Source organism: Saccopteryx leptura, chromosome 11 (assembly GCF_036850995.1).
Source record: "Saccopteryx leptura isolate mSacLep1 chromosome 11, mSacLep1_pri_phased_curated, whole genome shotgun sequence".
Lineage (NCBI taxonomy): Eukaryota > Metazoa > Chordata > Mammalia > Chiroptera > Emballonuridae > Saccopteryx > Saccopteryx leptura.
Window position 1 is genome coordinate 10,778,955 of NC_089513.1, and position 22,976 is coordinate 10,801,930.

Consider the following 22,976-nt stretch of genomic DNA (forward strand, 5'->3'; position numbering starts at 1 on the left):
CAGAAAAAGCAACGGTCATAAATCCTGATGAAGTAACTACCGGGCCCATGGTCCCTCTCATCGGTGAGATGACAGTAGGAGATTATCAGGGAGGCAAAAACTAAAGGACAAGCAGCAGAAGTCTGTTTATCTCCCAGAAACATGACGACAAGAGTGGTCCGCAGCATCTGAACACGTGTAATTCAAATCCCAGTTACGGTGTTGTTAGGGAAGTGAAATAGTGTTAAATAAAGATACGTGATAGTAAACAGGCTTTTACAGATGGATTAACATTGCTCTCTGCTTTACACTGGCCTCTTCAGTCACCCTCTTCCCTCTTTCATCAATCCTTTGATCGCCCAAGGTGCCATCTGGTAAGACAATGTTCATGGAAACAGCAAGATATGCAGGCTCTCCAGAAGCCCATGGAGGTGATGTGGGAGAACTGACCAAACAGAGCAAAGCAGACATGGGGACGATAAACAAGTGAGCAACTGAAAATGGGAAAGGACGGTGAGACAATGCTGCTTCAAAACAGAATGGCCCTGGCCGGTTGGCTCAGCGGTAGAGCGTCGGCCTAGCGTGCGGAGGACCTGGGTTCGATTCCCGGCCAGGGCACACAGGAGAAGCGCCCATTTGCTTCTCCACCCCTCCGCCGCGCTTTCCTCTCTGTCTCTCTCTTCCCCTCCCGCAGCCAAGGCTCCATTGGAGCAAAGATGGCCCAGGCGCTGGGGATGGCTCTGTGGCCTCTGCCTCAGGCGCTAGAGTGGCTCTGGTCGCAACATGGCGACGCCCAGGATGGGCAGAGCATCGCCCCCTGGTGGGCAGAGCGTCACCCCTGGTGGGCGTGCCGGGTGGATCCCCGTCTGGCGCATGCGGGAGTCTGTCTGACTGTCTCTCCCTGTTTCCAGCTTCAGAAAAATGAAAAAAAAAAAAAAAATGAAAACAGAATGAAGTGACTATCTAAGCATGAAGAGATATCTTCAGGAAACTGACTGAAGCCTCAAATCCTTTCTTAAAAATCACACTTTTTTGCTTTCTAGTATAAAAGTCAAACATGATGCGATATAAAAAGATGCTGTCAAACAGAATAATTTTGGTCCAAAAATTATTCACAGTAAATAAGACAACACTGACTGTTTATTCTCAACACAAGTACCAAAATTTTACCAATCGTAAGGTAACTCGTTTTCATAATTTCAGATTCATATTGCAAAGCAATGCCCCAGTCAGAACCTTCCATCCACCATTGACCTGAACATTTTGTCCCTGTTTTTAACTGGGTGCATTAAAAATATTTGTATTCTAGGGTAAGTGCAACCCCTGTGTATCTGACACCATGTAACCGATACAATACAAACAAATGGTTGAAGAGTCATCAGTTTCCTGGCCCCAGCATATTTTTGTTTGTTGAGACATAAAGAGGCACAATGGGTTTTGCTGGTTTTGCCAAAGAACAATGAATTAGGGAGAAAGAAGGGTATTTCACTTAGTTTAAGGGCAACCACCTCAAGGCACCCATTTTAAGCAGATCACCAGATATATTCAGTGGGCAATATACACGCCTTCCAAAGCATAGACTTAGAGACATATCTATTTCTTTTTTAAGATTCATTACAAAAACCGCACAGACACCTACCTGTTAGTGCTTTCCCTTTCTTCCTATAGTAAACACCAAGGATGATGGCAGCGACCACGGCCACAGATATGAAGAGCAGCAGGATAATCAGGCTGGGCAGGTAAGTCTGAGGCTCTGGGTTAGAAGAGGAGGAGAAAACCAAGTATTAAAGGCAACTGGTTGTTCATCTCTAAGCCTGTAAACAAAACCCTTTCTATCAAGCCCCAGAATCAAGGATGCTGGTCTGGAATAAGAGGAGTAGGAAGGTCCAGACTCTGGCTGGAGGCTCGTCACAGAGCGCTCACATTCCAAAGGGCACAGTCACCAAAATGGCCCAGGCCCACAGCCTAGCACCACCTCAGCGAGGACTGCCCAGGACCACCTGGGAATGGCTCTACTTTAGAACCATTCAAATCACGTGTACCACGCCGTCCAGTTCCACCTTTGCTTACCTGCAGACACCTCAATCTCTCCAGGTGACCAGCCACTGAGGCAAAAAGAAGTCCCTCTCATATCTCTTTCCAAATAACAACCTGGCACTAGGGTTTTGCTGGTTGTGAGGAGAGACCACAGCTGTCTTTCAAAGCGTCTCAGGCATTTCATCTACAGCACGATGTAGACCCAACTATTGTTTTTTCATTCCCCTTTGATCATGCCAGTGCTAGAGCCTTCATATAGGGAGGGGCAAAAGGAGGTCTGCAGTTGTTCACATGAAAGGAATACAATGATTAATAAGTAATAAGACGAGCATAGACTCTGTGTTTCACGTACTCACGATTGTAAACCTACTTTTGCCCGACCTGTATTATAAACTCTTGGTTGGCGTGACCTGGGTTATTCGGGACTCTGCCTTTCTTCTCCTCTCTATTTTAAAATGTTTTATTCTCTTGGTTACTTTTAACATTATCTTCAAAATGGTGTTTGTTTGTTTTTAAATGTTGCTCTGACTGTGTAACTCCATGCCAAGCACCTTCAATATCCTCCTGTCTCCCAAAGTGCCAGCTGGAAAGCCCTGACTTTCTTAGTCCAACGTCATTAACACTGGGATTCTGCGGCCTGGCATCTCCTGCCTCATCGGCAAGGGCTTCTGGATACCAATGCCATCCCAAGTGCTGTGACACCTGGGGCCACCACCGCTCTCTCACCCACCTGGATACCCGGCCACTGCCGCTCACAGGCAACCCTCCGTCAGCCTTTGATGCTGTACTTAAGACTAATTGGATCTACAAAATGTTTCATAAATGATGACAGCTATATTCCAACAAGTGGCGAACTCTGGTTGGTGACCAGATTTTCCCATTGACACTCACTGTGACCATCACCGCCCTACCCTATTTGGGCATTTCAATTTATGTGTGTAGCTCAATTTTCTTTTCTTTTTCATACATATAAATCCATTAGTTATCCATTCCAGAGTAGAAGATGATCAAGTAAACAACATATCTGGAATTAAAATATGGACAGAAATGAAATATTACACTGACTGCAAATGGGATGAGACGGAAAAGGAGAGATGAGCCCTCCACATATGCCATGAAATTTGGGGGGATCTAGATGAGCTGACCAGACGGGGGCACATCTACCACCCAACCCACTCCATTGAAACATACCACTCGGTCGTATTGCTGATTGCAGAGAACTACAAACCACGTCTGATTTATCAGTCCCATGACGTGCTTCCGTCTTCCCAAGAGTGGTACAGCTATGGGGGGAAAGGAGGTAAGTATTTCAGTTATATATATATATATACCTTAAAAGGTGTCGCAACCCGCACGACATGTATATTTCAGGGTCACGAGTAGAAACAGTGCAGAATTGATGAAAATTGACATCAAGAAATAAGATATATAAGATGGGCTCAGAAGGGCTCCCTAGTTCTCTGCTATCTTCTTTAGCAGGAAAGATGGCCGTCCCAGAGAGCACATGTTCCTTTAATATAGAGGGCTGAGTGGGCCATTAGCAAATCAATTAAGTTTCCAAGGCAACTCAAAGACAGCCCCCACCATACTAGTCAATCTAACTTTACACCAAGAAGAAACACGCTACTAGTTCTTCCAGGGAACAAAAGTGGGCAGAATGAGAATCAAGCACAGCCTCCTGCAACTCAATCAGGCAGGTGAGGTGGGGGGTTGGGTCCTACACCTCTGTCCCCTAGACATCCAAACTGCAAAATACCCTGTTGGCTTATTTGGTCCCCAACAAAAAGGTACAAAAGGCTGTACTCCACTGGATTGCTAACTCCTTCAGGAGAGGAAACCTGGCCTTCCTAGACGTTTGGATCCCCACTGCCTGTCCACACATCACACAGGTGGACCAATGAATGAATAGAAGTGCACATGCCCGAGCTCTCCAGGAACCACTCTGGCAGAGTGGCCTGAAAGACAGGAGACTGGTGTCTTTGGTAAGGAAGACTTAAAGGCTTCACTTCCTCAGTGATACACTTTTGATGAATGCTGTCTTGAAGCTGAAAAGACAGAAAATCTCTTCAACATAAAACTTGGATAAGTGGATCGGAAAATAAATATTTAATGGGAATGAATACATTGGGAACTGAAAGAATTATTGTACTGAGTATTAATATATAGCAACAAGCAGTCAAGGAAAGGATCCAGGTTCCACTATAGATACACTAACATAAGTGTGAAACACTCTATGTGAGTTGATTCATTCAAAATGATTAATTACTGCACAAAACTGGAAACCACCTAACTATTAATAGGAAAGTTATTAACTATATTACCACACACCTCTACACTGAAATATTACATACCTATAAAAAGCCGTGAAAGTCTAAGTGAACCAATATGGAATGACCGTCCTTCAAGATACATTATGTGGGTAAAAACCCACGGTGTTTACAGTATGCAAACATTTACGTAAACGGGAGGCTGCTTCATGCACACATGCACACACATACACACACATACAGATCTCTGGACAAATTAACCAGTGTGTTGGGAAGCTGGGAGAAGTGGAGGTGATAAGTGAATGATAAATGTTACCAAACGTTTTAAACTAAATAAGGTTAGAAAAAGGAGAAAAGAAGCTGCGACTCTAAGTCAAAGATTGAGGCAAACTGAACCTAAAATGTGACACACAGTATCTGTCACATCAGGTTGAAGTGTTGGTTGGCTGGATGGGTTTATTTCACCCACACTGAATTTTACACTTTTCCCACGTGGAACAAGGCTTCTTCGCGAGGAAGCCTCAACAACTCAGCCTGTTTTCAGCCCAGAGAGGACGATGGAGGCCGAGTTGTTTAGAATCAACAGACTCTCCGGGCTCCTTTGTGGTCACTTACTTGGTCCAGGGCTTGCATTTTTCTGTGGAAGACAGGGCATCGGAGAAAAAGCCTACCAGGCAGGGCTCACACACCGTGTCTCTGTTGAGCTGCACTGTCAAAATAACAAACGGACAAACAGAACAAACAAAAACCAAACAAGGACACTTAGAGATCAGCCTGGATGGTGGTCCGGAGGACAGACATCAGGAGCTGCCCTTCTGCCTCTCACTGCCCCCCCCCGGTGGTTCACTGCTTCCACCCCCACCAGCTTTAGGGGTGCCCGATCCCAGTGGTAGGCATGCAGTTATCACGTTCAGGAAGGGACTGGCTCAGGGTCAGGTCCCTACTGCCAGTATCGGGGTTAGGCCCTGCCCCTGCGCTGTTCAGAGCCAATGTCCTGGTCACCAATACTGTGCCCTAGCTGGGGAGTCTGCTGTCTGACTTGCTGTAACCAAGCACCTGTCTGATCTCCCCTTCCAGCCTTTTGGGCTTACATCAACCTTCATCCACAGAGAATGGATGTTTACTGCTTGTAAGGGAAACATCTTGACCGGACCTCCTCTGACTAGCTTAATCTCACCAGTCCAGGGCTGGGACTGACAACAGTTTTCTCAAACAAACAAACTCCTACAGGTCTCTTTTTCTCTTAAACCAAGGATTGTAGCAAACATGTTCTGTATAGGGCCATCCGGAAGACATCCTTTGCAGGCCTTCTGGTCCCTGCTGCAAACCTTTGCAGCAGGAAATCCATCCCAGTGGGTGTGGCCATGTTCCAAGAAGACTGTTTGCACAATCACAAGTGGTGGAGTGGTGGGCGGGGTGCTGGACCCCTGCCTCTAGCCACAGCACAGAAAGCAGGAACTGGTCCAGCTTAGTCAGCTTTCTTCAACTCTCTCACACACCTCATCAACTATGCTATCAAAAGAGGAAATGCCTCCGGTCTCCTATGTCTGTCACCTTCACTGCTGCTGATGTGTGCTAACCCTTTGGTCAGCCGACCCTCTGGTGACCAGGCAGCACCATGATCAGGCAACTGACTTGCATCAAAACCACAAATTACTCTTGAAATTAGTAGTGCTTCTGTGCTTTAGCTTCATGAATAAAATACTGAAATAAGGAATGATATATTCTTTGTCCTGAGTCAAGTGGGAAGTATATTCTTGATTTCTGCAATTGCCTTAATAAAGAGGGTACCTCCCCTCTTAACTTATCTGATTTGCTAAAAGACCAGTTGACATCAGTCATTCACATAAATTCAAACAGTTTTTAAAAACATAAACACAGTGAGTCTTGGCTGGATGGCTCAGTTGGTTAGAGCATCATCCTAACATGCTGAGGTTGTGGGTTCGATCCCCCATTACGCTACATACAAGAGTCAACCAATGCATGCGTAAATAAGTGGAACAACAAATTGATGCCTCTCTCTCTCTCTCTAAAAGCAATAAATTAAAAAAAAAACACCTTAAAAACAAAGAGACTTCCCAAGGGGCTACAAAGCAGTAGAACTTAAGTGCATTGATTTCCCTACGTGGGGCTTCCATACCCGTCTGCTCTTTGTAACGGACCTGCCGGGGACTTCCTGCAGGTGCTCCTGTCCCCTTTCCCTTTCGTAACCACACTTCTCCCACTCGGCAAAGGAAGGCATACTTCTCACCCACTCCAAATCCCACTCTGGTGCCAGACCTCTGAGATGCCCACCAACAGCCAGTGGGAACACTGGTGACGGCCGGGCTCCCACACTCAGAGCACCGTGCCACATCTGGCTCCCCTGTCTTGTAGAGGCAAAACTGTGACAACAGGAACAGAGTAACTGGGACCAGGTTCAGTCGCTCTGAATTCCAATACAGGGGACCCTTGAGCCATATGGAGTTTAGGGGTTTCGGCCCCCCATGCAGTCAAAAATCCACATACGACTTTTAACTCCCCAAAAGCTTTACTAATATAGCCTCCTGTTGACTAGAAGCCTTATTGATAACATAAACAATTAGCACATATTGTATAAGGTATATGTATTATATACTGTATTCTTACAGTAAAGTAAGCTAGAGAAAATAAAATGTTCTGAAGAATAACCAAAGAGATTATACTGCACAGTATTGATCAATACTGTAAGTTTATAAAAAAAAATCTGCATATAAGCAGACCTGTGCAGTTCAAACCCACGTCGTTCAAGGATCAAGTGCCAAGTGCAAGGTAGGGCAGGAGTGACATCTTTAATCAGCATGTCCTTCCCTCTACCCTCCACCTACTGCCAAGAACGAACCACTCCCATAGGATCCAGTCAGAGAGAACTTCGATCAGAAAAAAAAAGCAGAAAAGGTGACAGAACCTTTTTTTTTAATGTAGGTGACAAATTTGCAAAAAGGCTCTGGGCCTTCCTTGTCTACCTGAGAATCAGAATTCAGCAGGGAGCCAGCCAGCTGACACAGGGAGATTTATTTTATTTTTTAAAGACCTTTTCTCTTTTATTTATTTATTCATTTTTAGAGAGAGGGAGAGGAAGAGAGAGAGAGAAGGGGGAAGAGCTGGAAGCATCAACTCCCATGTGTCCCGACCAGGCAAACTCAGGGTTTCAAACCGGCAACCTCAGCAAGTGAGGCCGAGGCTTTTATCCACTGCGCCACCACAGGCCAGACGGGAGATTTATTTTAAAAAATTGAAACATCAAGTCAATCTCGGGATAATCACTTTGTAAGGTATATAAGTGTCCGATCACTAAGTTGTACACCTGAAACTAATGTTGTTGTATGTCAAATGTAATTGAACAAGATCTTAATTATTTTAAAAAAATCAAATTAGGCTTTTTCTAAGAGAAAGCTTGTCTGGTTTAGTTGATACATTTGATGATCAGGACTGACTATAACAGTGAAATTCTGTCATGGACATTTTTTCTCAATATGAACTGAAATGAGTAATATTTTAATTCTCCTAACCCTGTCCAAGCAGTCTGGGTTAAAACAAAATGCCTCTACGGGAAAGACTAACAGGTGTAAATCCTTTGTTATACCCTGAAGAGACTGCTTTAGTGTACCTAGGAGCCGAGAAGTAAGTGACTCTCAGAAACACTTTTCCGAGTCAAAAAGATTTCTATTTCTTTACTTTCAACAAAATTGAAGCACAGAGTTGAGTACTCAACTGAGCAGTCATTAGACACAGCTGAGAGGTCACATCTCTGTGTGATCCTAGACACGTAAACAGGAGGTGCTGACAGATGGAGACACTCCTGTCACAGAAGTCCTGCCTTAGACATCTAGTTATTTACGTGAACAACTTACCCAGCACTCAGTGGAAATAGAATTAATGTTGAATCCTGTTGCATTTTAACAGTAAGTTGTATGCAACCATGAAGATATGAACTAACTGGAAACAACTCCATTCAATAGGAAGTTCATAAAACCTTCACTTTTCATATTAAAATATAGCAAAAGATAATATATTTGTTTCTGACCTATTGTGTAAAAACTGTAGTAACAACTTAGTCTAGAAGGAGTGTTTTTAACCCTTAGAACCTTTTTTTTTTTTTAATTAAGATTTCAAATAGGTGTGTGTTTTTGGATACGAAAGGTGATTAGTAAAAGCCTTCCAAGCACAAAAATACATTAGGATACAATTCTGTGGGGAAGGTGACATCAACACAAATCAAAGCAGGGAAAAGAACTGCATAACATTTCCTACAGTTCAGGCAATGAGTGCACTTTTCAATACATGATGACGGGTATAAAATTGCTATGGTGCTGACACTCCATTGAATACTTTATAAAGTGTTACTATTGCTATCATTCCCTGAAAACGAAGCCCTTAGCAACTCTAAATTTGTAATAAAAAAATTTGAGCTGTCAACTTAAATATATGCTAATGGTGCATGATTTTTTTTTTCAATTCTGCTAAGAGGGGACACACTTTTTTTTAATCTTGGTGGACCCTTGCGTTATCGGGTTCCCTCCTAAGGGGTGGGGCCAGCCTGAGTCTTCGCAGATGGAGAAGCCTGGAGCCAGGCACGTGGGCCAAGCACTCACGCGCTCCTGTTGGACCAGAACGTGGGCTCCGTTCCCAGGGTACCCTCCTGCTCCTCTGATGCTCCCCGGCTCCCCGGGGAGTTCACGCCGCAGGGAGCCCTCTGGGAGCCGGCCTCGGCCTTGGGGCGGGGGGGAGGGGGGATTGCATGAGTACCGAAAGAGAGAGCGAGCCCGTACCGGGGAGCCGGACGCCGAAGCCCGGCGCGCACTCGGCATTGCGGCGGCAGCAGTCGCAGTCCTCGCTCCAGTGGTAGCCGGCCGTGCAGGCGCAGCGCCGCGGGGCCGTCTGGTTGCCGGGCTCCACCGCCACCAGGGCCTTGCCTGCGGGCAACAGAGACAGGGTAGCGTGGCACGGCAGGCACCCACCTGCCACCGCACTGTGCCACTCCCCGGAATGCAGTGCCAGGCCTCCTCCGGGGCACGGACACTTTCAGGAACTACAAGTTCCCTCCCAGTTCCTGCTCCTGGCACTCCAACACCCCAGTGGGGTTTTCCCTCTCTCAATAATCAAGAGTCATGTGGCTTTGTAAAAAGCACTCTTTACGTTAGTGGGAAGATTATGGGCTGGAGAGTTTGCAGTCACCACTGACTTTGGCTAATGCAAAAGGGACTTCATAGTCTCCCGATTTTAAGTAAATTCAAATGTGATGAACAGTATCAACACAAATGCCAGACAGGACCTAAGAGAACGAGGTTTCTGGAGATTGGAGATTCCTTCTGAGAGCCTGCGGGGCCACAGTTATTCAGTTGGAAACCTGGGGTCCCCTTGCAGGTAAGTAAGTGGAGGAGTGCAGAGGCTGGGCCCGAAGCCACGCTGGGGAATTCTTCTGTCCCCACTCACTGGGGATAACATGTCTTTTCTCACAGCGCATTGCGAAGTGCTCTCCTGTTACCCTGGGCAGTTTTTGTGGAGGACAGGTGAATGCTCACACCCAGTTGGTCCTTCCTATCCACTGATTCATGTCAGCAGTTTCACCCACTGGCTAAAATGTCACTGTAGCCCCCAAATCAATGCCACTGGCACTTCTGCAGGGTGGTGACAATGTTCAGCCACACACTGGACCTGCATGTTCCAGGTAAGAGTGAACAAGGTTCTGCCTTATTGGTTCAGCTCTCATTCTGGAAACAAGTGTCCTTTTTGTGGTCTGTTTAGTGTCCTATGTTTGGCGTTTGTATGCACTTGCTGTTGGTGAGTTCACTGTTTAAAACAGCCCCCAAGCACAGGGCATATGTGCTGTCCAGTGCTTCTAAGCCCAAGGAGGCAGCAGCATGTCTTAGGGAGAAAAAAATGTGTATTAGATAAACTTAGTTCAGGCATGAGTTACAGTGCTGTGGGTTGTGAGTCCAGTGTTAATGAATCAAGTACTTATTAAATAAGGTGTCCTTAAACAGAAACACACTTAAAACAAGGTGGTGGTGTGTTGATCGGATGGCAAAACCGCTGGGACCAGAAGCTTGCAGGAACCTGTGTTTCTCTTAGGAACAGAAGTTCAGTATTTGCTAGTTCAGTGTTTGTGGTGATTGTATAGAACAGGGGTCCCCGAACTTTTTACAGAGGGGGCCAGTTCACTGTCCTTCAGACCATTGGAGGGCCGGACTATAAAAAAAAACTATGAACAAATCCCTATGCACACTGCACATATCTTATTTTAAAGTAAAAAAAACAAAATGGGAACAAATACAATATTTAAAATAAATAACAAGTAAATTTAAATCAACAAACTGACCAGTATTTCAATGGGAACTATGGGCCTGCTTTTGGCTAATAAGACGATCAATGTCCGGTTCCATATTTGTCACTGCTAGCTGTAACAAGTGATATGATGCACTTCCGGAGCCGTGACACGTGTATCCCGTGTCACCGGAAGTAGTACTGTATGTGAGCAACGCTGCCAATTGACCACCAATGAAAGAGGTGCTCCTTCCGAAAGTGCACTATGGGGGCCAATAAATGGCCTCAGGGGGCCGCATGCGGCCCGCAGGCCGTAGTTTGGGGACCCCTGGTATAGAACATAACCATGCTGAATAATGAGGATCAACTGCACACACACACACACCACACACACACAATACAGCACAGTAACATTATTTAAAACAGACCTTCTACTCCCATCTCACCTGGATTCCAAAAGGCCCTTGTACTTATGTTCCTGAAAAATTACAGATTTTTATGGATTGATGTTTGTGTCTCCTCAAAATTCCTATATTGAACTCCTAACCCTCAATGTGATGGTATTAGGAGGTGGGGCCTTTGAGAAGTGATTAGGTCAGGAGGGTGGAGCCCTCATGAATGGGATTAGTGCCCTTATAAAAAACACAGCAGAAGGCCCAGGCCAGTTGGCTCAATGGTAGAACATTGGCCCAGTGTGTGGAAGTCCCAGGTTTGATTCCTGACCAGGGCACACAGGAGAAGCACCTACTTCTACAGCCTTCCCCTTTTCCTTCCTCTCTATCTCTCTCTTCCCCTCCCACAGCCAAGGATCCATTGGAGCAAAGTTGGCCTGGGCATTGAGGATGGCTCCATGGCCTCTGCCTCAGATGCTAGAATGGCTCTGGTTGCAATGGAGCAATGCCCCAGATGGGCAGAGCTTTGCCCCCTGGTGGGCATGCCAGGTGGATACTGGTAGGGCACATGCGGGAGTCTGTCTGACTGCCTCCCCATTTCTAACTTCGGAAAAACACACACAAAAAACAAATAAACAAACAAAAAACACAGCAGAGAGCTTGCTCCTCTCTGCTCTCTGCCAGAGAGGACACAACAAAAAAGCCGCTGTCCTGAGACCAAGAAGAGGGCCCTCACCAAGAACCTGGCCGTGCTGGTACCCTGATTGCAGACGTCCAACCTCCAGAACTGTGAGATGTCAATTTTTGTTACTTAATCCCCTCAGTCTGTGGATGGATTTCTGTGATAGCAGCCTGCACTGACTAGAGCACAGTTCCAAGGGAAAGAGAAATATACAAATGAAACCTGCACCCTCCTTTACTCGCTCCAGTGGCAGCCAGCAGGGAGGGTGGGGCATTTCTTATCCTCATCCCCTTCAGGCCCAAGCACAGTGAACCGGGAGAAATCTCCATTCCCTTCTGTGCCCCCTGTCTGAGGCCGGTGTGTATAAACGTGCACAGTATCCCACTCACTGCAACTGAATGCAAGCCTGATGTATTCTTACATATCTTCGTGAACCAGGCTTTGCACTCTAATCAATTTGGGCAGTAGACAGAATGAGTCCTTATTTCCGAGAGACAGCAATGAGTCAAGGTCAGCAGTGAGTCAAGGTCATTACTAAGCAGAGGGAAGAAAAAAGACTTGATCAGATGCTTCTGCTCAGTGGAGTTTCTGTGTTATCTTCTCCAACCCAAACCTGCCAGCTGTCCCCAACATGTTAGAAAAATTATGGTTTTAAAACATATACATTTCTCAGTATTTTTTTCCACTGGGAAAGAAAAACCATATAAATAAGGATCAATCAGAAGCAATGAGTCTCCCTAGCACCCAGAAGAAGGTTGCTAAAGAAGATGTTTCTCCAAATACGATCAGGAATCCTTGGAGAAATGTCTGCTTCCAGGTACAGGGCAGATGTCCAAGATGAGCCAGGAAGCAAGGGAGCTCTTAAAGACGCCCGGGGTCATATGAAAGATGGGGTCACCTGTAGGAGGTGGGGCAGTCTGAGCAGCCCTGAAACCAGCCACTGCAATAGACTGAAACACCTTAACTCTAAGTTCACGAGTTCCTCATAGTCTTGTGAAATCCTTTGGAGAAAGCTTGGTGATCAAGTCATTATTTTGGAACGTGGTAAACAAAGGCATAAGCATTCCTTCTGCCCTTCCTGTATGTACTGCATTTCAGGGTAACAGCACACAGCTGGCAAGGGAAATTTCTTTTGATCAAGTATGCCAGCTGAGAAATGGAGAAGGATTGATAGAAATGGAACATCACCTAAGGAAAACTGATCTGGCTGTGATCGTCAATAGCTGCTGATACCAGAGAGAGGAAATCAGCTCTTGTGTGGTTCCTGACATAACATTATACCAACTACGTCCTACGCCCCGCCAAAGACACAGCACAGCTAGATCTAAAACTGTCGTTTACCCATCTTCCCACCGACATGACTGACTCACCTGTATCGCAGACTTTATGCAGCAAGCATTTATCTTCTTCATTCCAGGTGGATAGGTATTCATCCCGGCCACAGGGCAGGCACACACTGTCCGAGGTAGTAGTGCATTTGGAAGACATATATGTTCCTTAGATTAGAAAAGGAAAGGTACACTAATCAAAAATATCCCAAAAACCAAAATAACAAAAGGCGCCAGTCTACTGGACCATTTACATGACCGTGATCCCAGAAAGTGCCCCAAAGACAGTAGGATACACGAGATAAGGCCGCACCTCGCAGTGGAGGGCTCCGTAGGACTCCAGGCTGGCTTAAAATATAACTTCTCGGGTCACAGCAGGCTCTTACGTCTTCAATGTGACAGATCACCCTTCCCACCCCAAAGCTCTGATGACTAAGTTATAAAGCTCAATAGTTTTCAAACTGGTGCCTGCAGAACTCAAGGGGTTCCCTGCAGGCTAAGCAAGAGAGCTATGCTTCCCCTCTACTCCTATCTCCAATCCCCCCACCATCAATCTGGATAGTTACCCTCTTCTGTCCTACATACACTGTGAGCTCCTGGTTCATGTAGTTTGATCAGAGAGTCCTGCGCGCGCGCGCACACACACACACACACACACGCACATGCACACATGCACATGCACATGCAATGGATCTTGATTCTGCACATCCAAGAAAGATTTGGAGCTGAAATATGTAGAGAGGCTTGTTATAAGCCAGGGGCCGGGAACCTATGGCTCGCAAGCCAGATGTGGCTCTTTTGATGGCTGCATCTGGCTTGCAGACAAATCTTTAATTAAAAAAATAATGTTAAAAATATAAAACATTCTCATGTATTACAATCCATTCATTTCCTACTGCTCATGTTCATGGTTGCGGGTGGCTGGAGCCAATCACAGCTGTCCTCCAGGACAACACCAAATTTTTATTGGATAATTAATGCCTAACATACACGGGTCGTTGTATGGCTCTCACAGAATTACATTTTAAAATATGTGGTGTTCATGGCTCTCTCAGCCAAAAAGCTTCCCAACCCCTGTTATAAAGTAACCACCTTTTCCTCAAAGATACGCTCCCCTCCCCAGAGCAATGAGTAAATGCGGACCCTATGGACTTGGGAGTTCGCTGGGGCCGTAGAAATGTGTGGTCATAGGGGAACAATTTTGGGGAAATCGTCACCAGCCCACCTTCCAGACACGGCAGCTATGTTTGTAGGGAGAAAGTTAACAGGGTCTAGGCAATTTTGGTAGCAACAATTCCAGTATGGTTATCCCCTCAACCCCAATTTTTCTGTGATAATATTTTTCAATAAGAATTTAACTGCATATTTTGAGAGTTTGAATCACAAAATGCTAACGCATACTTTTAAAAACCTTCTTGCCACAGAGAGAGAGTCAGAGAGAGAGATAGGTAGGGATACACAGACAGGAACAAAGAGAGATGAGAAGTGACAATCATCAGTTTTTCGTTGCAACACCTTTGTTGTTCATTGATTGCTTTCTCACATGTGCCTTGACCGTGGGCCTTCAGCAGACTGAGTAACCCCTTGCTCGAGCCAGCGACCTTGGGTCCAAGCTGGTGAGCTTTTGCTCAAACCAGATGAACCCGCGCTCAAGCTGGAGACCTCGGGGTCTCAAACCTGGGTCTTCCGCATCCCAGTCCGACACTCTATCCACTGTGCCACTCGTATACTATGGAATACTACTCAGCCATAAGAAATGATGACATCGGATCATTTACAACAACATAGATGGACCTTGATAACATTATACTGAGTGAAATAAGTAAATCAGAAAAAACTAAGAACTATATGATTCCATACATAGATGCGACATAAAAACGAGACTCAGAGACATGGACAAGAGTGTGATGGTTACAGGGCGGGGGTGGGGGGGAGAAGAGGGAGGAGTGGGGGAGGGGAAGGGCACAAAGAAAACCAGATAGAAGGTGACAGAGGACAATTTGACTTTGGGTGAGGGGTATGCAACATAATCAAATGTCAAAATAACCTGGAGATATTTTCTCTGAACATATGTACCCTGATTTATCAATGTTACCCCATTACAATTAATAAAAAGAAAAACAAACAAAAAAACCTTCTTGCCTTCTCAAGAAATAGTGTTTTTGGAAAGAGGCATTCCAGCATGAATTAAATACCAGTTTATGAAACTGCCTTTGATTTCTACGTGATTTTATCTATGGAGAGAAGAAAGGTGTTTGTCTTCAGAGTGGCAGACATTAGCCCCTGCTGCTACCACAAAACGTCCATCCAAGTTCTTTCTTCATCAGGCAGATAGAAAACATTCTTCAGATTTAAAAAAAAAAAGCTCCACCCACTTTTAGGGACACCGAGAGGTGGGTCGGAAGCACAGACCTGGTTCACACTTGTTACAGCACTGTCCGAAACGATGGTACTGCCTCTCGCTGGCACACGGCAGGGTGAGCTGAAAAGTCACCTGAAAGAAAAGGGACACCAGGCGGAGATTATGCACAAGTTCGTTCTGAATAACAACAACAACAAAAAAGAGTCAACAAATTACAGTTTGGAAAAGTATAAGAAAACATCATAAACAGTCCTGAAACTGCTCTTGGTAATATTATCCCCGCCCCCCAAATGTCACTTTCCTGTTCTAGCCCATTTCCCCCTAAAAAGGGATACAACCAACTGATCCTGACAACGAAAACCCACTTGCACATTTGAAAATATTTTGGTTTTGTCCATGGTGATACCATGAAGCAAAGGAAAATTTACACACTGGATGCAGAAGTTTGAAAACTGCTATATACAAGCTACACATCAAGTCGGTCCCACTTCTGTGGGTCCCGTGGTGGATAACAGGCTCAGTCAGCCTTGGTCATCACCACGGGAGAGCACAAGGGGCCTTTAACGTGTACGGGTGGGCAAACGCAGGCCTACAGTTGTTCGTGTGGACAAGTAAATAAGGCAAAAGTAAACTGCGTCACGTGCTCACCACTGTACGCCCACGTTTGCCCTGCTCTGTGTGTTATTACCAGGGAATGTCAAATTTGGTCTTAAAAGCCATCTCTGATTTCTGAAAGACATTTAACACTGCTCACCTTAAAATTTTGTTTAAACATGGAGAGAATTTTAAAAGGAGGCACAGCAAGCTGTGACAGGAGCCATGTAAATTTGGTGCAAGGAGTCCTGACAGCCGCTTGCTGATGGACCCGGGCCGGGCTGCTTTCTGTGTCCTTTCTGTATGATTCTAACACCAATACTCACTTCCCAGTCTGCCCGTCTACATGGAACAAGACAAGGAGCCGAGTCCCCTACGTTCACTCAGAGATCCTTATCAGCGTGCCACAGACAACCTCTTTTCCTCCTCAGCTTTCTCAGTGTGAGAAAAGAAGAAAAGAAAAAGAAAAAGCCCTTGCTGACAGGCAGTCATGCAGAAATCGAACAGTGAAACTGAATAACTGGGTTTAGTGGAACAGGCATCAAATCATGGGGTACCAAGGGGCAGGCTCCCGCGGGCTCCCAGGGATCCAGAGTGATGAACCTTGCTCCCCAGGGATGACACACCTGGCTGCTATGATGGAGGCTGATGGGCCTGACCTCCCTGCGGAAGGCTGGGGCTGGTTTCCTACAGGGCAGGACTGGACGAGTGAGCTCAGTCTTACGGGACAAATGGTTCAGGGGCAGAGGAGGAAAAGGGAGCCCGCAGTGGAGGGAGGGAAGATTGCTTTGAGGCACCGCGGTCCAGTCAGGTTGGTCGGTCAGAAAGGGCACATGGGGCGGGGAGAGGGGTGGTGATGGAGCCCATAGGCAGACTGGGGAGCAGCCTTCATCTGCACGTGGAGGAAGGGTGTCGAAATAACAAGGCTGTGAAGAAGCCATGCAGCCTCAAAATACCTCTGATGTGGGAGGACGTTTCATGATGAGAGCACCGTGCCCAGAAAACCCTGGGCTACATGAGTGTGTGGTGGTGGTGGGGGAATGGGAAGTCAGAGGCGTTCCTGGAACCACGTGGGCCAGGAAGGTGATATCTGGACTCACTTCCTAGACCCAACCAACACCCCCATGGACACCAGGTAATGTGAATTCATCGAGCGAGAGTGGCCCAAGGACAGCATCGTGAGCCCAGAGGAAAGCAGGAAGAATGATGAGACAGAAATCTCGCCACTGCTCCTTTCTGGTCTCTCTTACTCTTTGCTCTTGGAGGAATCCATTTCCTGGTAGGTTGCCTGCCACATGCCCCCCTGCCCCCCCCACCCCGTCCCGTGTCCAGCACAGTCAGGTCTGCACACGGAGGGCCAAGGAGCAGAGGCACAATGGTCAAGCCGAGTGAGGTCCGCGCACGTCTGCTGAGCAGGGTTCCCCGTGCCTAATGCTGGGCCAGGCTGCAATGCTGATGACTGAGGCCAAGGAAGTAACTCTGTGCTCAGGCCATATTTCACAGGAGGAGAGCCCTCGGTGGCTTCTGACCTGAGAGAGCTGCAGCAGGCTCAGTGAGGTAAGCGCACGCTGCATGACATATACTAAAGGGCTCTAACAGGGGAGTTTGGAGCAGGGCTACCCCAGGAGCAGTTGCTACTGGCCGCTCCCCGGGCTCCCGATCCTGGCTCCTGTGGGACATGGGGACAGTTTGTGTACACATTTAGGAGTGCGGTTGTGACTTGTCCAACCCATCTGCCATCTAACCCAGCGATTTTCAACCTTTTTCCTCTCACGGCACATGTAAATGTGTTACTGAAATTCTGCAGCGCACCAGAAAATGTATATTTTGCCAATCTGTGACAAAATAAAATTAATAAATGAAAGATATGATTTTGATACATTCGCACTGGACTCGTGTTGTGTTAGCTGTTATTTTTCTACTTGATAATCTAAGGGAAAAGCGGTCAGTGCCCGTAGCTCAATAGGTATTGCATGCTTTAAAAACTCCTGCGGCACACTGGTGTGTCTCTCTTTGTGGCACACCAGTGGAAAATCGGTGGTCTAATGCAGGCTTCTACTTCCTGGCAAAAATGGAGACCTCCCTGATTCCAGAAGTGACCAGAGGTCCTAGTGCATAACCCGATTTTCATTCCTTAGAAGGCATTTCTACCAGCTAAGCTTACTGTGACTTTACACCTGGACATTTCTTCTTTCTTAAATTTGAGATCTAACTCACACGCCATAAAATTCACTCTTTCAAAGGGCACAACTCAGTGGTTTTTAACACATTCTGTGGTCGTTGTGCAATGACCGCGCTATCTAGTTCTAGAACACATCCTGAACCCCAAGCTGACGTGTCTACTTGGCAGACCGTTAGGACGACAGGCCTCAGACGAGCAGCAGCAGTCTCCTCCTGGGAAAACGTGCTGTTAGAGGCAGAAGAGCATGGCGTGAATCTATTGGAGGTACAGCTTAGACAGAATCCGACTTTGTCCTCTAGTGACCTTCTATTCTTTGCAGTACACCTTCAATCTTCAAGATGGCAATAAATATTCAACTTAAAAGACAACATACTTACATGGATATATTTAAGGAAGTAGGGTACACAGAGAGAAGCTGGAAAGTTCTCTGAAGGTGCACATTCAGGAGAACGTGTCTTTATTGTCCTGTCCCCCCCTGGGTCCTGGCTGCCCGCTCCCAGTGTCCCCTCCCTGCATGTGCAGAGCCAGCTCTGGGAGGGAGCCTCTGTTAGAGGACCGTGCAGGACACTTGCCTCTTGATACCGCAGCCCAGACTGGCTCTGCGGCCGGACTCCCAGGTTCCAAGTCCATGAGTCCCACCAGCTTGGGCTTGGTTTCCTGTTAGTTCGTGCCGGTTATCCTCTACTCCACGCCAGTCTCCCTGGCTGGCCTGCTACGGGTACTCTCTGAATGGCACTTTTTTGTGCATGAATGAACAAATGCCTTTCAGTGCCTGACAGCTTGTCCCCTCATTTCCCCTCAGAAATTCCTGTTCAATATCTACCATCTCACCAGCCACTAGGGAGAGTCCCCAAGCCATTCAAGCCTTCTCCTAATCCTCTGGTCCTTCCCTTCTAATGGCTCAGAATTTGGACCTGGCTCCATTCTCCAAGACCAAGCTCCCAATGGTTGCGAGGTGGTGACTCTTGTTATTGATAGCAATCCCAGGAAGGCCATAATTTGATGAAAGCATGTTCCTGCGTAAGAGGGATGGAAGTAATCTTCCAGGCAACAAGGGACATCAGCACACATCTGCAGACTTTCAGTTAATGGGGTGATTTTGTCAGCCACCCTCTTCTCTTTGCCCAGAATGCAGCTATGGAAGGCCTTTGGTATGTTGAGATGTCTGATGTTTAGTTATCTAGATTTTTTTCTAGTTTGCCTTTATGACTGATTTGTTTCCTTCTAAAACAATAGAGCTTTTTTGTTTGTTTTTTAGTGAGAAGAAAGGAGGTAGAGAGACAGACTCCTGCATGTGGCCCAACCAGGATCCACCTGGCAAGCCCACTAGGGGGCAATGCTCTGCCCATCTGGGGCCATTGCTCCATTGCTCAGCAACAGTGCCATTTTTTAGTGTCTGACATGGTGGCCATGGAGCCATCCTCAGCACCCGAGGCCAGTTTGCTCAAACCAATTGAGCCATAGCTGTGGGAGGTGAAGAGAGAAAAAGAGAGAGAGAGAGAGAGAAGGGAGAGGGATGGAGAAGCAGATAATGTCAACAATAGAGCTTTCAAACCATTGTTTTTATTCAGCAAATAAGGCAGAATCACTGAACATTTTTTTATTTATTGAAGAGAGTATACAGTTGCATGATGCAGCCTGTAGAAGGTACAACAGGCTCTCAAGGAGTCTCCCTCCCAGGCAGCCTTCCACACAGGCAACCAGTGTCAGCATTTCTTGAGCACCCATCTGCAGGTAGAAAGAAGAACTTCTCTGTGACCCATCTGGGGGACTATTATGTCCCCCTTGGAGGTCAGCTGGGATAGGTTTGTTTGCAGCATGTTTGTGTTGGGGAATACAGTTTGATTTATGGTACTTGGAAGTCATGTAAAAAACAGCCATGGATTGGCATGGCCCTTCTATGGTTTGTAATCAATAAACTACAAAAATGTTTGGCCCACGGGGTTTATGTTAAGTAACCCTTGTTTTCTAATAGACCGACCTTGAATGAATAAGGAACACTAGCTTCTGTTTATAGCAAATACCCTTTACTCCCCCTCTTTCCATATGAATTCCTCAGAAAGCCTTCTTTTTTTTTTTTTTTTGGTATTTTTCTGAAGTTGGAAATGGGGAGGCAGTCAGACAGACTCCCGCATGCGCCTGACCAGGATCCACCCGGCATGCCCACCAGGGGAAGATGCTCTGCCCGCCCATCTGGGGCGTCGCTCTGCTACAACCAGAGCCACTCTAGCACCTGGGGCAGAGGCCATAGAGCCATCCTCAGCGCCCGGGCCAACTTTGCTCCAGTGGAGCCTTGGCTGCGGGAGGGGAAGAGAGAGACAGAGAGGAAGGAGAGGGATAGGGGTGGGGAAGCAGATGGGCGCTTCTCCTGTGTGCCCTGGCCAGGAATCGAACCCGGGACTCCTGCATGCCAGGCCAACGCTCTACCACTGAGCCATCCGGCCAGGGCCAGAAAGTCTTCTTCTTCTTTTTTTTTTTAAGGAGTTAAAGTGGCCCTGGCCAGATAGCTCGGTAGAGCATCGTCCCAAAGCGCAGAAGTTGTCGATTTGATCCCAGGTCTGGGCACACACAGAAACAAATCTCTGTTCCAGTCTCTCCCTCTCTTTTCTTCTCTCGCTAAAATCAATAAATAAAAAAAATTAAAATTAAACTAAAAGAGTTAAAGGTGCGAGACATCTTTAATTCCTCCTGCGGCCTTGCTGTCCTGTGGGTTCTGTGTATATTAGTTTCGGGGCATATAGGCTGGTGTTTATGGTAACGGCTGACAAGCTCTCCTAGAATAAAGCATATCCGCAGCCTATGCAAGGCTTTGGGGCTGGGGTGGGGGGAAAAGGGAGATAATATATAGATCATAATTGAAAATTCTCTTTACAAAGTGATGTGGATTTATTTCCTGACACAGAGCCAGGGCGGGTCTCACTCTGAAAAGCCCCACGCTGAAGAAACCTCCCATTTCTGGGAGGCGAGAGGAGGTCTGTGCTCAGGACCCTGGAGGGAAGGCAGACTGAAATACTTCTTTTTAGGGGGCTGTTCATCAACCCAAGTGCGGCAAATGTAATCCTGGACGCCACCATTACTTCCTGGTTCTACCGAACCCTCATGCTGACGTGGGACAGAGCAGAAAGAGGCGCCCAAGGGAGGGGGAAAGGACCCGACAGGGGACAATAAATGCAGGATTTTCCATAGGTTTTTCTTTTGTAAAATATCATCTGTGACTGTATTTGAGAATTCGGCTATCATTTTAGTAAAAGATGGTATCAATTGTTTGAATGTTACAGTGGAACTGAAACGTGGGTTTTTTGTTAAGAGAAAAACTATCAAATGTGAAAATAACACGTCCCTTGTGAGCCCCGTTGCCCTTGAGGGAAAAATATCCTGAATGAAAGTCACGCGGAAACCACTCCTACTCAGAAGAGAGTTGAATTAAACTCCCGGTAAGTCTCAGGAATGCCAACAGCCTCTTCACTCTGCTGGTCTCACCCAGAAAGTTGTTTCTCTTTGCAGCCTTTTTATTTTTAGAAACAGATACAATGTAAATCAATAGACCAGAGTAACCCACAAAGAAACGTGGTCACTTCTTGTCCCTTGCTCTGAATGTCGGCTCCCAGCTCGCTGGGCGGACAGGGCAGGGGGAGAGGTATGAATGAGTTTCTCGACCTCACAAACGTTTCAGGTCTGAATCAGAACGCCGACCCTTTAAAGACTGATGTGCTGTGGGGCGGGGGGCTTTTCGGTTTTGCCCTTTCGTGGCGCCTTTTCTCCAAACGCCTCCAGAGCGCCCCTCGCTCTTTCATCTCGCTTCTAGTCTTGGCCCTGGCACTGTCACGTGCCCGGCAACGGGGAGAACCGCATCGCGCCACCAGGCTTCTCGGTGAAAAGTTCATAACCAGCTAGGGGTCGTGTGCTCGGAAGTCAGATAAGGCCGATTTTCACAGAAAAAGAGAAAAATGCTAACTCAAGTCAAGTCTGACGGGCCGGAATGTGGGGATTTAGCCGGGCAGCCCTAGGGGCTGGGAGAGCGGGTGAGGGGGGCGGGCAGGCAGCGTGCTGGGGAGCAGGCGGGGAGGGGCCCGGTGCCCCCCACCCGCCAGGGTGGCACAGCAAGGAGATCTTTTCTACCCAGGGCAACTCTCAGAATAGAGCTTCCAGTTTGGCATGGACAGAAGAATGCCCGACATTGTTTCTTCCTCTCCTTTCTTTTGTTGTTTGACATTTTTTTTTTTTTTTTACCAAAACTGTCTATATTTCTACAATTAGAGGGCAAGAAAAAAAAAAAGCCAATTCTAAGCCTCAGTCTTCTCACCTGTAAGATGGGCCTCATAAACTATGCCCACCCCACGGCGCTGAAGATCAGACACGGTAATTTGCACCAACGACATAGCATTGGCAAGCAGCAACACTCAATAAAATATTAGGCTTGCTTCTTTCTTCCTTGGAAGCCAAAGACCTTCCTAGGAGGCTGTCTGAGGAATGAAATAATCGCATTAATCGCTCAGCACAGAGGCGCACACCTGGCGGGCAGTCAGAGAAGGAGGGATGCGAATGAGCACACCTGAGCAGAGGTAGGAAGCATCCATCACTTCCTGAGGGCGTGAACAGAAAGGAGTGTCAGGAGGAAAGAGAAAGAGGGCAGAAAAAACAGGAAGGGGACCCGCAGAAAAATCCCAAAGGCCTGACAATTCTCCTGCCACACCCTCTGCCTTCTCTGACTCCTCAGCTGTCAGCTGGAGGTGGGGGGTATGTTTTCATCAGAGAGGCTTATGTTTGGAAAAGCATGGTTGGTTTCACATCAAGAAGTGCTTTCTCATGGGACTGCAGTCATGACAAGCGGGCCGAGTCATTTCAGTGGCTTTCTGTCTGCAGTTTCA

The 22,976-nt window shown here is 46.8% G+C and overlaps 1 protein-coding gene across 2 annotated transcripts in view; it reads right to left on the reverse strand.

The window, feature by feature from the left end:
- Nucleotides 1-22,976, reverse strand: part of TNFRSF11A (TNF receptor superfamily member 11a) — a 58,422-nt gene that overhangs the window by 19,594 nt on the left and 15,852 nt on the right. For both annotated transcript variants that reach the window (XM_066352947.1, XM_066352946.1), the window contains exons 2-7: nucleotides 15,383-15,464; nucleotides 13,013-13,138; nucleotides 9,074-9,217; nucleotides 4,899-4,992; nucleotides 3,208-3,299; nucleotides 1,619-1,732 (exon numbers count right to left, since the gene is read on the reverse strand). In XM_066352947.1, the coding sequence (XP_066209044.1) occupies nucleotides 1,619-1,732; nucleotides 3,208-3,299; nucleotides 4,899-4,992; nucleotides 9,074-9,217; nucleotides 13,013-13,138; nucleotides 15,383-15,464 (652 nt within the window). The remainder of the gene's footprint in view (nucleotides 1-1,618; nucleotides 1,733-3,207; nucleotides 3,300-4,898; nucleotides 4,993-9,073; nucleotides 9,218-13,012; nucleotides 13,139-15,382; nucleotides 15,465-22,976) is intronic.